The sequence below is a fragment of the Astatotilapia calliptera genome, chromosome 23, assembly GCF_964374335.1.
Source record: "Astatotilapia calliptera chromosome 23, fAstCal68.1, whole genome shotgun sequence".
Lineage (NCBI taxonomy): Eukaryota > Metazoa > Chordata > Actinopteri > Cichliformes > Cichlidae > Astatotilapia > Astatotilapia calliptera.
In genome coordinates, this window is record NC_137443.1 from 17188637 (window position 1) to 17204399 (window position 15763).

Consider the following 15763-nt stretch of genomic DNA (forward strand, 5'->3'; position numbering starts at 1 on the left):
AACCTCTGAATGCTGAAAAAGCACAGTGTATCCAGAAAACACATTATATGCTGCAATAAATGCACTGCAAGTGTCCCCTCTCCCCACTGCCTTTCAGCAGCATGCAACAGCAAACAGGTCGTCAGAGGAGGGCGAGATGATGATTAAGTTTAACATTTTCTACAATATTGTCAAAGCACTTTAAGCACAAGATTGTTAGTTAATAATTTAGAAATTAATATTTTCTGTATGGACTGCAATCCCCCCCCAAAATGTGCACATGTAAAACTGCGGTGTTAAGCGATGCAGTTGAAAAATATGAGTGCGCCTAAATTTTGTGCCGGTGCGCCCATGGCAAAAAGTTAGTCTATAGCCCTGTACTTAGATACTTGTATTGTCATGTGCACAAGACAAAGTGGCAATACAAGTATTGGCACTCACTCTTCTAACATTCTTCCCATTCTTCCCACTCTTCCCATTAGCCTATAGTATACTTCAAGGGTCCAGTCCCTTTTTCATTCTATATTCTTTAAAAAAAATAATAACAATAATAACATTAAATAAAAAATAGACATATCTGCCTTTTAAACCAGGCACCAAGTCCTCTACAAATTTATTAATTTGTTGTTTAGCTAAGGTTGAAACCTGACTAAAAAAAATTTCTGAAAGTTAATGAAAATAAAACCACCATGTTAGTGTTTCATCCCAATCAATGACAGACAATTTCACTTTCCATGACCCCCTCAGATCTTGAGCCCATGTCATCATATCTTAAACCTCATGTGAACGATCATGGTGTTAGCCACACCCATAGCAATAATCCCACACACAGGAATTACTGCAATGAATTATATATCGGACTGAGGAAAACACTAATATCACAATTGCAGCTGGTTCAAAATGCTGTTGCTACACTCTTGACAGGCACATGGAGGCGTGATAATATTTCGGCCAGTCAATTGCACTAGCCTTCTTTGAAGCACAGGATCAATTTCAAAATATTGTTGCATCCATCAATCAAAGTGCTAAAAGCATTTTCATCAATGTCTGTTGTGCTTAAATGTGCTATATAAATGAATTGACTTGACTAGAAAAGAGAATATAATATTGCCAGTGTGAAAACTAAATCACTGACTTGTACAGGAACAACTGATAAAAAGCAACACTCCTAACAGTTGTACCTGGAAGTGCTGAAAAACAAAACATAACAACAAATACCAAAAAACCCTAAAACAAGTTGTTTTTCCATACAGGAATATCAACGTGAACTAAAGTTTCAAATTCAAAATACACTACATTTTGTTACAGAGAAATATTACTATGCAAGTTTGATAAAGGGTACTATATTAGAGCTTTCCTGGTTCCAAGAAAAAAAAATATTTAGGGATGATGTGATTGTTGATCTAGTTCAGTTTATTTAGTTTGCTTTTGTAAGGTTCCCTTTGCTGTGTCCTGCACAAGGCGGCTCATTTGGCAATAACAAGTTAGTCTGGAGTGCAGGTTCTTAGCTGGTGACCAGAGTAGACCAAGTATATCCAAGTGAAACAGTCTTTGCACATCAAAAACGCAGACAGCAGGGGGTATTGCACTTGAGGTCCTCTGGTTATGACTTTCCTGTATGAATGGAGCGCTAAAAAAAAATAAGTAGACCATACCACGACCGTTATTAGGTGATTTAAAAGTTTGTCCCAGCAGCAAACTTTTAAATCACCTTTTTTGGGGTTTTAGTACAACTATGTTAAACTCTAAATTCTTCACAAGAAATTGGTCATAATCTAACATAATTGTCTTTTTCTTTCAGTATTTTTGTTGTTTTTAACTCAATTTGAAAGTTTGGTTAGGCTGAGCTGGAAATGGCAAGCTCACCACATACTGAGTATGTGGTATAGACACAAACACATACAGACAGACACACAGACTAGAACACACTAACATAAGAAGAAATACCAGTGTGGAAAAGTTAAGCTGTGAGTGGAGGTGACAGAGGCCCTCAAGGGAAACCCAAACACAAGCAGGGCCATGCCTATTCCTGCCCATTTGTGTGTCTTTGTAGGCATGTGTGCATGCCACCTCCCAAAGGATCGTCCCTCAACAACTACAAAACTAGGACAAAGCCCAAGGAATAACAGGAAAAAAATAAGAGACAAAAGCAAGAGAAAAGGACATAAGAGGAAAGTGAGATGGTAAAGGGTGAAAAGGTCAAGACGGATAGAGACAGAGACAGACACAAGGGAAAAAGCCAACCTGTACAGAGGGAAACCAAGATGGATGGAAAGAGACATGAGAAGAACAAGGTAATGAGGGAAATGGGAAATTGTGGGAAAAAACAGTCAAACATTCACAATGTGTGAAGTTCACTGAATCTTGACGGAATTCGTATCTACAGCAGGACTTCTGTTCTAAACCCCTCTGGAGTGATAACAGCAGAAAGAAATTTTAGAACAATACAACTTGTTAAAATATTTTGAGAACTACTGGAGATATTAAACAATGTGTACATGTCCTGGGATAGTAGATCAAGTTTGCAGTTTAATGTAAGAATGTAAGAAAGAAAAAGGGAATCAGAAAAGCAGACAAAACAGAGCCAACCCCACCACCCTAAGTGACACTGATTCTAGACCAAGACCGAATGCTGTGCATAGAAGTTACCTTGTTGAATTACACTGGCAGCATAAAAATGTAATTTTACAGTTTACCTATTGGGAATGATAACAGCAATATCCTCTTGTACAAAACAGTATTGTGCTGTTTACAGTATAAGACAGCCAGCTGTCTGGTTGCCTTTATACTGTTATCTTAGGTTTTTTTAGGATATCCGGATATCCAGTTTATTACGATAAAATATACATGTCCTCATCCTTAATCGGTTTCTTGTCTTTCTTAAACTATGACTTACAGTGTAGCTCAACATTTGCATGATATGACTTTTGCAGTAGGAGTTCCACAATGGTGGTTCATTTTTAGCTCAACCTCAACACTGTTCTCAAGCACAAAAACCCTAGAAATCACAAGGCACAATCACAACAATTGGAATCTAAACCTCAACTAACGTATTGCTGGGTTCCATCCAGTCTGGGGCCTTTAGCGTGGAGTTCACGTGTGCTCCCCAAGTCTGTGACGGGTCTCTCTGGGTACTTTGGCTTCCTCCCAACATCATGTGTGGGGTTCTGTTAGATTCTCAGATTCTAAACTTAATCATAGGTGTGAATCTGAGAGTGAATGGTTGTTTTTCTGTCTGTGTTAGCTCTGTGACAGACCGGTGATGTGTTCAGAGTGTAACAAGTCTCACGCTAGGACAGTTATAAGCTCCTGCCACCATGAATATAATAAGTGGAAGAAAGTTAACAGCACTTAGCAGTGGTGCCAATACTGTACCATCGCTGTTAGTAATAAAACATTATTTGTGTATTTGGGAACCAACTTTCCTATGAATTACAAAGCATGTGCAGCTAGTTTATTTTCTCACATGGTAAGCAAAGCGCTATGACCTTTTAAATAAAATGCTCTATTCAGAGTGCAAGTTGATCATTTAACATCAAGACAGCTTAAACTTGTACAAATTAGTATTGTCCAGATTCAAAACTGCCAATGCAAATTTTCAGTGCTTACAGCCCCATACATTTTCTTTCAGCAAATCTTTGGTCAGGCAGGAAAACTTTTACTCAACTTTGTCAGTAATAGCTAAAGTGTCATATGCAATGAGATGCATTTAAGGCACTGAAGCAGCAACAAAGTGACAGTCTCGCCACATGCTGTTAAAGAAACAACACCTTCAGTATTGTGACACAGTTCTGTGCTAATATTGTCAGCATGTGAGTTTAAGACATTTGTTCTTATGGATTGAAATGTAAAGATTTGTGTTAAATAATATTACCTTCACCGCATCTCATCTGCTTCCATATTGGCTTGTGCTTGTAGTCATGATGTCTTTTGACAACCCACACAGTTGAGTCAGCTCTGGCCTTATGTGAAGAGTAGTAAAAATATATAACAGGCAATAAGAAATGAAAAAAAATTTTTTGTCCTGCAGTGTTTCCTTCAAACTGCAAACTGCATTATCTTATTTATTTTTTGTTTTGTTTCCTTGTTGTTTTTTCATTTTTGGAAATCATTAAAAAGTCTACAGATTTATCTTATTTATCAAAAAAGGTTTTTGTTTTTTTCCCCCCAGAGTTGGTATTGAGTGTGTTCTATGCAGCAAAAAGAGCATTTCCCCCAAACGTACTGAAGGCTTGGCCCTCCATAGCCATAAATACATCTGACTCATGCATCAGAATGAGTTTTACTTAACCCAAGTCTGAAATTCCATAATTGAATTTCAAGCCACTCATATTCATTTATTTCATTTTCAGAAATGAATTGTGAATGCATGCACAGAGAACGAAGACCAACCACAGAGCTGCTACCTCTGATCTCAACACAGAAACCATTATCCCAGCATGTGATAACTTAATGGTCATACTCCATCCCAGAGACATCAAAAAGCACTACTTTTAACCACAGAAGATTTCTTTGAACCTGTGTGACACAGGACAGTACAATAGTCCTTATGTGGACAAAGAGGCAAATCCCACAGCAATTACACTCTGCCTTCTTCACTTTCACCGCTGCTCTATTGTTTGGCTGCGTGTGTCCTGCTCTTACTTTGTTTTTGTCTGTCTTTCTAATACTACCCCATATCTTCTTCTTTAACACAGTCATATGTCTTCATAGCTTTCCATCGCTAGCTTTCCTTCTAATCACCTCAGTCATACAGTTTTTCTTTGTTTTGTCCATTAAGAAGTCTTCCATGATGGTGTGGAGAACAGCCATTAACAAAAGCACATCAGAATTTCATGTTAGCTGAAGGTATAAGTGTTATACAAACTGTTACGGAACTAAAACCGAAAATAAACAGTGTATATGTTCCATGATGTGTTTTGTGCATCATAAGTTATCTACAGATCTGTCAGCAACCGTGTAGTTATTGATCAGTGGATGCTGAAGCATTTGGGAACGCTGTAAGATTGCCCTCCAAATTTTCACCTATGCAGATGAAATCCTAAGTTTCACATATTCACTATAATTCTGCAGGTGCACCTGATCATTTTCCTTTGGAAAAACTTGAGAGCTAAAATGTGCTTTTTATCACAAAATATTTGTAGTGTATTGCCTGTCAATATGTCACTTGTATGAAGACATTATAGTTGATTTTATTAATAATACCCCATTTCCACTTCCTATCCAAACATGTTATAAAATCCATCACTGTGGCTGCACACATCTAGCCATGAAATTACCTAGTCACTCACCATAATCTATCCACTCACCCCACACACCACTGAGTACACTGCACTACTGTGTCACTGATAATGACTCAAGTTCTAAAAGTATCCACTGAAATAGCTTTTGCCTCTTTAAAGTAAACCACCACCATCACTGCGGAACTGACATTAGACTCTAATGATGTACCAGAAAACATTATCTGATGCTGTAAAACTGATATCCCAGCCTGGACAGCATGGCTAGTAACTCAACAACGCACACTTTAATTGTAATATCTGAATATAGAAGCCATGCACATGTACTGAAGAACACCATCCCAATACATGTTCATGATTCCTGAGAAATGAAACGTGTGGTACATTTTAGTCATTTCTGCCTAGAAATATTCATCTGAAAAGTGCAGACTTCAATTGGATGTCCGTGGTAGAGGTCTGCGCGGGAATGTTTTTTTAGTCCCGCTCCCGCAAGGTTTTGTACCGCACCCGACCGCTCCCGCTGTATATTCAGTCTTTGTTCACCCGCTGCCCGCTTAGAATAATTTTCTACCCGACCCGACCGTTCCCGCTAAATTTAGATCTGGTTTCCAAAATCTCACATTTAAATGGGGTACCACCAAAAAATAGAGATAACAGATAAAACTGCAGGTTGTGCAATGATTGTATTTATTTTTCTTAAACAAGATGCATTTATCTGTCAACATGCAACATTTATCTTTTAACATGGAAAACGTGTTGCAAAAATAAAATAAATAAAAACGAATACAGCATTGTGGCCTACTGCAAAAAGCACTGATCCATGCGCTCAGTGCGTGTAACAGGCGTGAGCACTGGCTGTACCAGTGCTCAATTAGAATGAGGAAATCACAGATATGCTGTTCCGAAAAAATGTCGGGCACGCTATATTTTCAGACCGCCCGCTCCCGTTCAAATTACACCAGAGTTACCGACCGCTACCGCATTTTATTTGGAAATTTATTCCCGCGCCGCAAGAAATCTGGTCGGGTCCCGCGGCTCCCACGGGACAGCCGCGGGAATGCAGACCTCTAGTCCGTGGTTAGCATCAGTAGCAAGACACGATTTGGTGTTCAACCCAGGCTCAACTGCCCAGCACAGTCGTGCACAGAGAACTATTGCCACGTAAGAATGTCAACATTTAATGACACTATAAAGCCATTTTTTTTCTTCAGTACCTTGGGTTTGAAAATTCTCATTATATTCAATTTAATTGCGAATAGATTTCAATATGGCTAACATTATGGGAAACCCATTCTTATGACAAACTATAGAAAAGGTATAGTTGGGGAAGATGTGTTTGGTTAACAATAAATAAAAAGTCAAATGTAAATCGCAGGCCAGTAGCAGAAGACGAAAAATGAGTGACCCTCCATCATTCAGACCTCAGTTTAGATGTTTATGCACAAAATGTAAATAGTGAAATTAAATCTTTAGAATAATGACTTCTTACAGATTACACTAGACAGTAAAATTACTTGAATTCCAACAGTTTCTTCCCATGTCACAGTGATTGAACTACATGAATACTGACTATCTACTTAAATGGATTGCTTGGATCGGCTGATATCCATGGCATCATCTCTTATCAAAATTGTTTTTTTCTTGTTTTGTTTTGGGGGTTTTTGCATAAAATGTTATTCGGGAAAACAAGTAAGCAATTGATGTACTAACATTTTCAGAATTGAGGCATACTGCTTTAGATAATGTATTGTTCTGAAAGATAATATAATTTTAAAACATGAAGTTGAGCACTTCAGTCTCTAAAAGTTACACTTAATTTACCAGTCAGAAGTGATGTCTCTAGGATGTATGACTACTAAGTTCTGGTCGATAAATGTCACTTTTTAGTCTCTAAAAAATTGCTTCCGACCTGTGCCTTTTACGTAAGGCTAAAATTTCACTTTTATCAATTTTATAAATATAAAAAACAAAAAATATATTTAAAAAAAAACGTTTAATTCTATAGACCATAGAGTATTGTCTTAGGATCTGTATTCTTCATGTCACTTTTATTTAGGGCTTTTCCATGTATTGAATATCTAAATTAATGTGTCTTCTTGTATACTGTAAAATAATTATTGTTATTTTCAACTTTGTGCATAGTTACTGGGTGGCAAACTGCAGACACAGAAACAAACTCAAGGAAAGAAACTTCTCCTGTAACTAAGGGACATTTCTGCGATCTTGCTTTTCTTTTTCTGTGCAATACACTGTGTTTCACAGCTATTCTTCCTTTATTATCAAATCACAAAATCTTGTTTTCTGAATTATGATTTTTCCATGGTGTGTGAACATTAAATAAGCTTCTGTAATCTGTCAGTGCATTTCCTTTCAGTGTATTTGTATGTGTAACATGTTAGAGGCGAAGAAGAGCAGTGAATTTATAATGTGCACGTATCTATTTAGTACGAAAAAAGGAAATATACAATAAGCGATAATGCTGACTGCTGCCAAGACAATGACATTAACACCCAGAACTTATCAAGGACGCTGTCAGCACATCTCTCCCCCTCTCTCGCTTTTGCTCTCTCTGTCACTCACTCTGACTCAAAAATATCTATACAGAAAAAAAGTGCACACACAGCCAAGAAGGGAGAGGCTAAAAGAGAAAGACAGAGAGGAGGTGGAGGACATTATCTTGATGAAACAGCGCTTGATACAGTAGCCAGAGCCAACCAGAACATAGCTCTGCTTTCTTTTAATGGAGATTACACAGTCAAGGTCCAGCCTGAGCTCATCTTATTTAACACTGCATACAACTACATCATTGTGAGTGTGTGCATGTGTGTTTGTGACAGTGTGTATGATCTAATATGCTGCTATCTTGCGACACATCAGCCATAATTACTGCACACCTCCTGACCTATGATCTGGCAGCCAATCAAATCCCCCACTATTGCTGACCAACGCGAGCACACATGAGTACTGGGGATGTGGTGCAACACACCTCACATCAATCCACCATCACAAGGTCTGCAAATTACTTGTCTTATTCAGGGTTTTAGATGCAAGTATGTTGCTGTTATTACATTGAGTATATCAGAGGGTCTTTACAAGACCTGACAAATGACAAAAAAGTATTTCCTGATGTGCACACTTATACTTTCTGAAATGCAGTAGCTGTGTTCAGTGAGAATACTGCTTCTGACATTTTCACTTTCTTCTTAATGTTTTTTAAATTGGCCCTAAATTCACTTTCAGGTAGTGTTTTAAAAGGCCCAGTCTCTTAATTGCAGCATTCTAAAAACCAGCAGAGTAAAGACTCTAATAACTTGTAGACCTTGATTTCACATCTCTCTCTCCATCTCAGTCTCTCTCGCTCAGTCTCTCTGTCTCTCTCTCTCTCTCTCTCTCACTCTCTCTCTCTCTCATGCTGTAACATATAGCTCTTCTTTTTTCTTCCTGTTTGCAGGGTGTTCTTCTTTCTGTGGCATTGTATAGGTTGGAGTCAGATCATACATACCTCCTTGTCTACATATTTTCTTGCCCGGTTTCCTGGCACATTCCTTGGATATTCTTTTGACTGTAAAATGAATAGAAAACTAAAGAATAACATGGAGCCCCTGGACGCGCAGTGCACACAGGAGCTGGCATGCACACGCACACATGAACACTCACGCAGCGCTGATTGACTGAAAAAGACTTGGAGAGGAAGGAAGGGAGAAATAAAGACAGGGGGAAAGAATGAATAACACCAGCTCAATCAGAGCAGTATTCACTCTATCAGTCGGCCAGCCAGCCAGTCATTCAGCCAGTCAGCCAAATCAATCGGTGATGATCATGACAACAACTGTCTTGTTTAATGAACTGTAGCCATTGTGGATGAGCACAATACGCTATGATGAGCTGCAGACATGAGAGTGGGGGGGGGGGGGGGGGGGCCTGCAGAGCAGGGCAAATAAAGAAATTAGAAAAAAGAGGAGCTGAGAGGAAAATCTGTTCAAAAAGTCTGAAAGAATGAATGTGGAAGAAAAAATATTGAGGCAGATGTGGAGTGAAATTAAAAGTATGCACACTGTTCTCTCTTTCACACGTCACTCTTGCACATTCATGTAGTATAAGAAATATCATGCACATTTAACATGCACAAGGTCATGCTTTCCCTTCTAATGACAGGCATACAAGGACAGAAACAGAAATTCACTCTCACATAGTAACAACACACCCCAACAACACTTTTTTTTTCCTCTATCAGAAGGTTGTGGGTTTAATTCTCTCTGCCCCACCTCCCTCTGTACTCAGCCATCCTACCCTGGGCTTGCAGGCAAACTCACCATCCTCAGTGGGAACATAGATGTTAAGATAGAGGCAGTCCTCGCTCTGGTCCTGGACGTAGGTAGACACCACATCGATGCTGTTGGTAAACCACACTGGCAGCATGACATCTGGCAGACGGCCCTCGACGATGCTCTGGGGACACACTGGGGCAAAGTGTGTGGCATTGCGAATGTCAGGCCATGGTGCCGCTGGCTCAGGTGGCTGAAAGCGGCGCTCACCAGTAGGTGGAGCGGCATATGGAACGCCCAGAAATTGTATGACAGGACCCAGGATCTCATTGTTCAGCTCCTTCTTGATACCACGAAGCTTGCCATTGGCTGTGGTTACTATTGGGTCATTCTCATCAAGTTTCTGAGCTAACACAACAGCTGGACATGCCTGCAGAAGCAGCAATCCCAGCCATATTAGAGTGGATACCCACCAGCCAGCCTTTAAGGAACCTTCTAGACCTACATATCCCATGCTTCTGCTCCCACATGTAGCACTCTGAAGTAGCCGACATCCAATCCTCGAATGCTGCCTCCACTCGAACATGGCTGCTGTCCCACGTTTTACACTTGGTTGCTTTCTCTGTTTTTCTGGCCAGTTCTTGCTCGTGAAACAAACTACTTATTTCCTTTTTCTCACTTATACCATGCAGATGCAAACACAAACACAATCACAAAACTGACATTCATACAAAAGTAAGGTATAAGGAAATTGGTAACTCCGGAGCAAATGAGGGTTGTGGATGCTAATGATCCGTTTTAAAACCAAAGCACTGCAAAGCATCCAGTAGAACTGTAGCAGCCATCAGTTTCCTCCAAATTGGTGAAAGAAAATCTGTGAAATATTCCTCACAGTATGGAAATATATTCCTCAAAAAGGTCCTGTAAACAATCACTGGACTGAAGAAGAAAACACTGAAGATTTCATCTTTAGGCACCACTTCTCAGGAGATAGACAAGCCAGTCAGTGGTGATGGTTTCCATATTGCCATGTACAGCGGCAGAAGCAGCGATTGCGGTGCAGTGGGTCTAGTAGGTACTTGTACTGTGAAGAGTCAAGTCCAAAGTTGGTCCCCTGCAACACAGTAAACACACCTTTAGCATTCACACTAAGAAGGCAATGACCATTTTTAACCAGTACCATTTTAAATGTACAAAATTATTTTTCTTACTTCACAGCATTGTAGACATGCCATTTAATTTGTCTCATACCCATATGCACGGATGGTTACATGAGATAACATTCCTCAGCAACACACAAGGTATCAATCAGCATGCATGGCAACAAATTATAATGTAGAGTTTAATTGTATACACTACTGACTGTGTGACACTCCATCCCACCGAGAGGGGCTGATATTTAGACAGACCTTAACTTGGATCCCAGCAGCAACAAGGCTTACAGTCAAAGCCACAGGTCATTTCAATGAAAGTGGATATTGTGACATCATTAGTGCCAGTGTACCACATGTTATGGAGAGGCAAAATTTGGAGATGGTAAATGGGTATGTAGCAAGGAACTTCATACAGGTGGCTACAGTTTGTGTCATGTCACAGACCTTGTATTAACATTCCCCAGAAACTTTGCCTGTTTTACCATTCTCCCAGTAAGTCTGTCTAATGAGATATATGGTAGTAACACAAATTAATTCCAGCTGAAACAAGGTAACACACAATTTTTACTTCACCCTTTACGCCACTATGTGTTTGTGTGTGTGCATGAAATTGTCGAACATGAAGGTATGTCCTTCACACTATGTGGTTTTCTACCTTTCCCACACTTCTTAGTAGTCACTGTTCCATCTGGATGAGCTCACCTTCAATTTCATACACTGAGGTAATCCTGTTTAACTGCACACACACAGCAAACTGTCAAACTAGCTAAAATTAACACAGAACTGCATTTTCACTAAAACACTAACATGTTATACTCCTAAAAGTTTATGTGTATATCTGTATATGAAAGACTGATTGATCATGCAAGCAAGTACAACTGTGATTAACGGAAGAAACACGACAATGAGGGAAGACTAGAACCTGAACCTAAGTGTCCATACACAAACAGGAAATCTAAGGAGGCTAAGTTGACTGATGCACAATCCTACATATTAATATCTGATAATATCTTACCCAGCCCCAGTTACTGTCACTATCCTGCAAGACTGAATATTTTGTTGAAAACATTGTGTTAGCATAATGCTTTTCTTTTTTTTTTTTGAATACAGCTGATGCCCTCTCACTGTGTCAATGTATTTCTTCTATATCTCAATTTTGCTTTAATTCATCAGCTTAAGGAATAAAAACTCCTGAAAGGATCCACACCATTATGATGTCAAATGATGTGTAGTAGCTACAGTTAGGGTAATTGGTAATATGAAACTGTCTGTAAACGGGAATGCAAAAATGGGTGTCTATCTCTGTGTTAGCCCTGTGATGGACTTGCAACCTTCCAGGCTGTACCCCACCTCTTGGCCTATGACAGCTGGAATAGGGTCAACACCCATGCCCCCAGTGAGTGTGAATTGGATAAGTGCTTCTTTTTTTTTTTCTGAACATCACCTTCTGATTTATGAACAACACACACACACCAAATGATTTTGCTGAAGACATTTAAAAAAATTTTTTTTAATTATTTAAAAAAAAACCCAAAACAAACAATATATCTGGAGCCATGCATCTTCAAAGAAATCCTAATAACTACCAACACATGACCACATTTAATATTCAGTATACTATTATTTGTAGTTAATCTAACGTATACACTGAAAATTTAAAATAATTTAAAAAAAGGACTGACTCTAGATTGAATTATTTTCTTTCTTACACATAGGCCAGTTGTATACCATCCATATTCATTGTATAAAATTATGCTGGCAGCCATGTTGATGCCAGAGGATAAACTGCTTCGTTGGCCGCCTTTAAAAGTCAGCAGTTTTTGTTATTTGTTCAGGGACACAGAAGAATTGCCTACTAAACCTCTTTTACTTTTAGCAAACTGAAGCATGCTAAATAGTCCCTTTGGATCATGTCAAACAAGGGAACTAGTGGAATATACCCACGTTTTCTGCATAATGATGGAAAATTACAGCAGCTGCAAACACAGAGGGCTGTTGGAGCTGAACATTACAATATGACTCCCATACTTTGGATCAGAGAAAACTAAAAAACAATCTCAATATTTTAAATTTTTAATATTCAATATTTTTTTTATATTTATCTATTCATGGCTTTGTCCTTTCTCTTTACTCATTTAATTATTGTAAAAAGTGACAATACTGAATTCATTAATTTTTCAAGTGTTTAGAGATATTTGCGGTAAAATCTCATGACCGTTGTAAGGCTGTGTGTGGTTTGTCATCTGTCCAAACCAGAGCCATATTTTTAAAGGGGAAAAATGTAAGTTAAACTAATAAAAATAAGTTACAGATCTGTATAGACTAAAAACATGCTTAAAAAATAATTAAAAGAAACAGCTGAAGATGATGCCAATCATCTCCTGAAAAGAAGTGTAAAGCACGTAATCTAGCTTTGGAAATGAGTGCATTTCCTTTTGTTTTAAGGTTTAATATGTTCAACCTGGTAAGACAACATGTGTGAGTTTACAAAGACATAATGGCTAATTAAGAACAAAAAAAAATCATGGCTGTCTGTATGTTATGAGATAATTATGAAAAATTATTGAAAACAGTAAAATTCTTCTCCTATTACTACTTAGTTTCCAACCCACAAACAGACTGTGAATATGACACAATGTAAGGAGGTTATTTCTTAGGTCCTCTATATTTTCAGTTTAAACCTTCAAATGTGACAGTTTGCATCTGCTGTTATTTCTTCTGAGGCCTCATGGGAGGCAGGCTGCAGTCAGCTGAATGGTCACAATGTGGGAGTGAAGGTGAAGCATTAAAGGGTCACACTATTTCAGTCTCCCATCTGCTAGTTCAGAAACAGGGATGGAGATCTTTACTTTTCCTTTGAAACATCTGTTGAGTCAGACTAAGATACCCCAGACGTGGGACCTGTCTCCAGTCAAACCACGCAGAGGAACAAGAATTGTGAACTCCCAGTATACATGACGATAAAGCTGACAGTCTGACAATCTTCTCCATCCTCAGAGCACAAACAACCACCCTGGCAGACAGAAGCCCTCCTGCCCCTCCTCCTAACAGCCATATTTCTACATAAACCAGCGCTTATCGACAATGGCACTGAGAAATCCACGTACGCAAACAAATGTAAAACAAATATCCAACATTCACGCAATAATGGCTGACAAACAACAGGAGCATTGTGACAGCGCTGAAAGAAAGCAGTTGCATTGATTGTTCCACTCTTTTGTCAATGAGTCCATAAAACTAGTTGCAAGTATTTTTACAGCAAGGCTGAAGAGAAACAACTGACATGATACTCTTTGTCATTATGAGCACATGAAATGCTGGAGGGGCACATAAACCAGTCAACAAGTTAAGAGCTGGTCATTACAGAAGCAGAGACGTCTGAAACTACTTTAGAATTTGAACCACTGATTTGTCAAAATCCTTCTTATTATGTTGAAGCTTTTTGGTGGAATCTGGTTCATCCAGTTGAGCTGCTGCATTGTTGATTGGTGTATGTCATTCAACATTCCAAAGAAACTGTTTACGAGCACAACTGTTTAACCAATCACATGGTCTTTCAGTAGTAGTTGCTATGAACACATCAAGTCAGACACTTAATAGTTGAAAGCCAGGAGGAAAATTGCATGTTAGCACCACACTGGAGAAAGTTATTCAACTTTGTGTTTGTGCACAGATCACAGCACAATATCAGATCAAGCGGTGTGTTTGGAAATCTTCAAATTATTATTCTACAACTGTATCATCTTATTTTCAGTATGAAATCACACAAACAGGCTCTAAACCGTAGTATCAGTCTCAAAGGGAATTTTTGCTAGACAAAAGGCTGTATGTGGGTCAGCCTGTACGGTCGAAGGTTATATGGAATTTTTCACTTACAGCAAATTAGTTCTGGATTTCCTTGCCTGGAGTCATCCCAACAAGAACTTAATTCAGTAGTTTTTACTTCCACATTGCCCTAAACGATAACTCATGTCTTGCTTAGCATTACAGAAGCTGCCTGATGAATATCTCTGTGAATGTCATATGAAGATAGACACTACCAAATGAAAAATTAACCAGAAAAATAACAGAATTAAAAAACTGGGTTTTTGAAATGAAATACAGTGAATTACAAGGCAACTATGAGGCAATGTTACTGAACTTATATATGTAGACAAATCATCTGAAGGGATTTCAGGGGAGTTGCTGAGATACTAAATGATATACTAGGATACACTAGGAATCAGATCCCAACAACTGATGCAGGAAGAGGTTAAAAAAACACACACACAGGGGAGTGAAAAAAAGAAAAAAAAACTAATAGAAAACTAAATAACTAACAGAATATAGGTGAAACTAATTAGATGCCAACCAATCCTGAAGATGGTAGAGAAGACAAAGACAGAAAATTAACATCTAAAGACAAAGAAAGCAATTACCAAATGAGACAATGCAAGCAGACAGACAGTGAGAAAGCCAAAAACAGGAGACACACAAACTAGGTAAAAAACAAAACACCAAAACTCATAAAAAGCTAAAGAAAAACTTTTTAAAAGGACATTTGAGACTATGACACACGTAGCCAGAATCCTGAGGTCATGAGCACATAACACAACACTTACAACACATCTCTTCTGGCTGGTACACACTAAATATCTGTGTGTATAAAGGCAGAGTTTGACATTGTGTGGAGAGTAGACAGCATGATATGACACTGTCACTAAATACAACAGTCTCCCTCATGGGTGGTAAACACAGAGCAGTCATCATCTGTAATTGATGCATCTGCATGGAAAGAACGGGAAACTCTACTACTAAAGACAGGAACACATGAAGTGATTATTTCAAAACAGCTGTGTTATATCTACTTGATTTGTTTGGTGGCAATGGTACTGCAGTGATCTTGCAACTATCTAGCCAAAATTTTAATGCAATTTGCAGGATTATAAATCCATCTAAATTGCAGAGAGAAATTTATCAGTGCTTGAGGTGCTAATTCAGTCAGCAGCTATCAACTTAGACATGCCAGCCTCATTTCATGTTGTGTATATGTGCAGCTGCCAATAGCTCCTGCAATTTATGCTTAGCCTGTCATCAGATCAAATCTAACGTCTAAGAAGCTTGTTTGTCTCCATCCAATCTTTTG

The 15763-nt window shown here is 38.6% G+C and overlaps 1 protein-coding gene across 2 annotated transcripts in view; it reads right to left on the minus strand.

Annotated features, from left to right (window-relative positions):
* The window catches only part of nlgn1 (neuroligin 1), a 290365-nt gene that overhangs the window by 250525 nt on the left and 24077 nt on the right, over positions 1-15763 (minus strand). For both annotated transcript variants that reach the window (XM_080297619.1, XM_026158032.2), the window contains exon 2: positions 9533-10598. In XM_080297619.1, coding sequence (XP_080153745.1) covers positions 9533-10070 — 538 coding nt within the window. In that variant the 5' untranslated portion in view covers positions 10071-10598. The remainder of the gene's footprint in view (positions 1-9532; positions 10599-15763) is intronic.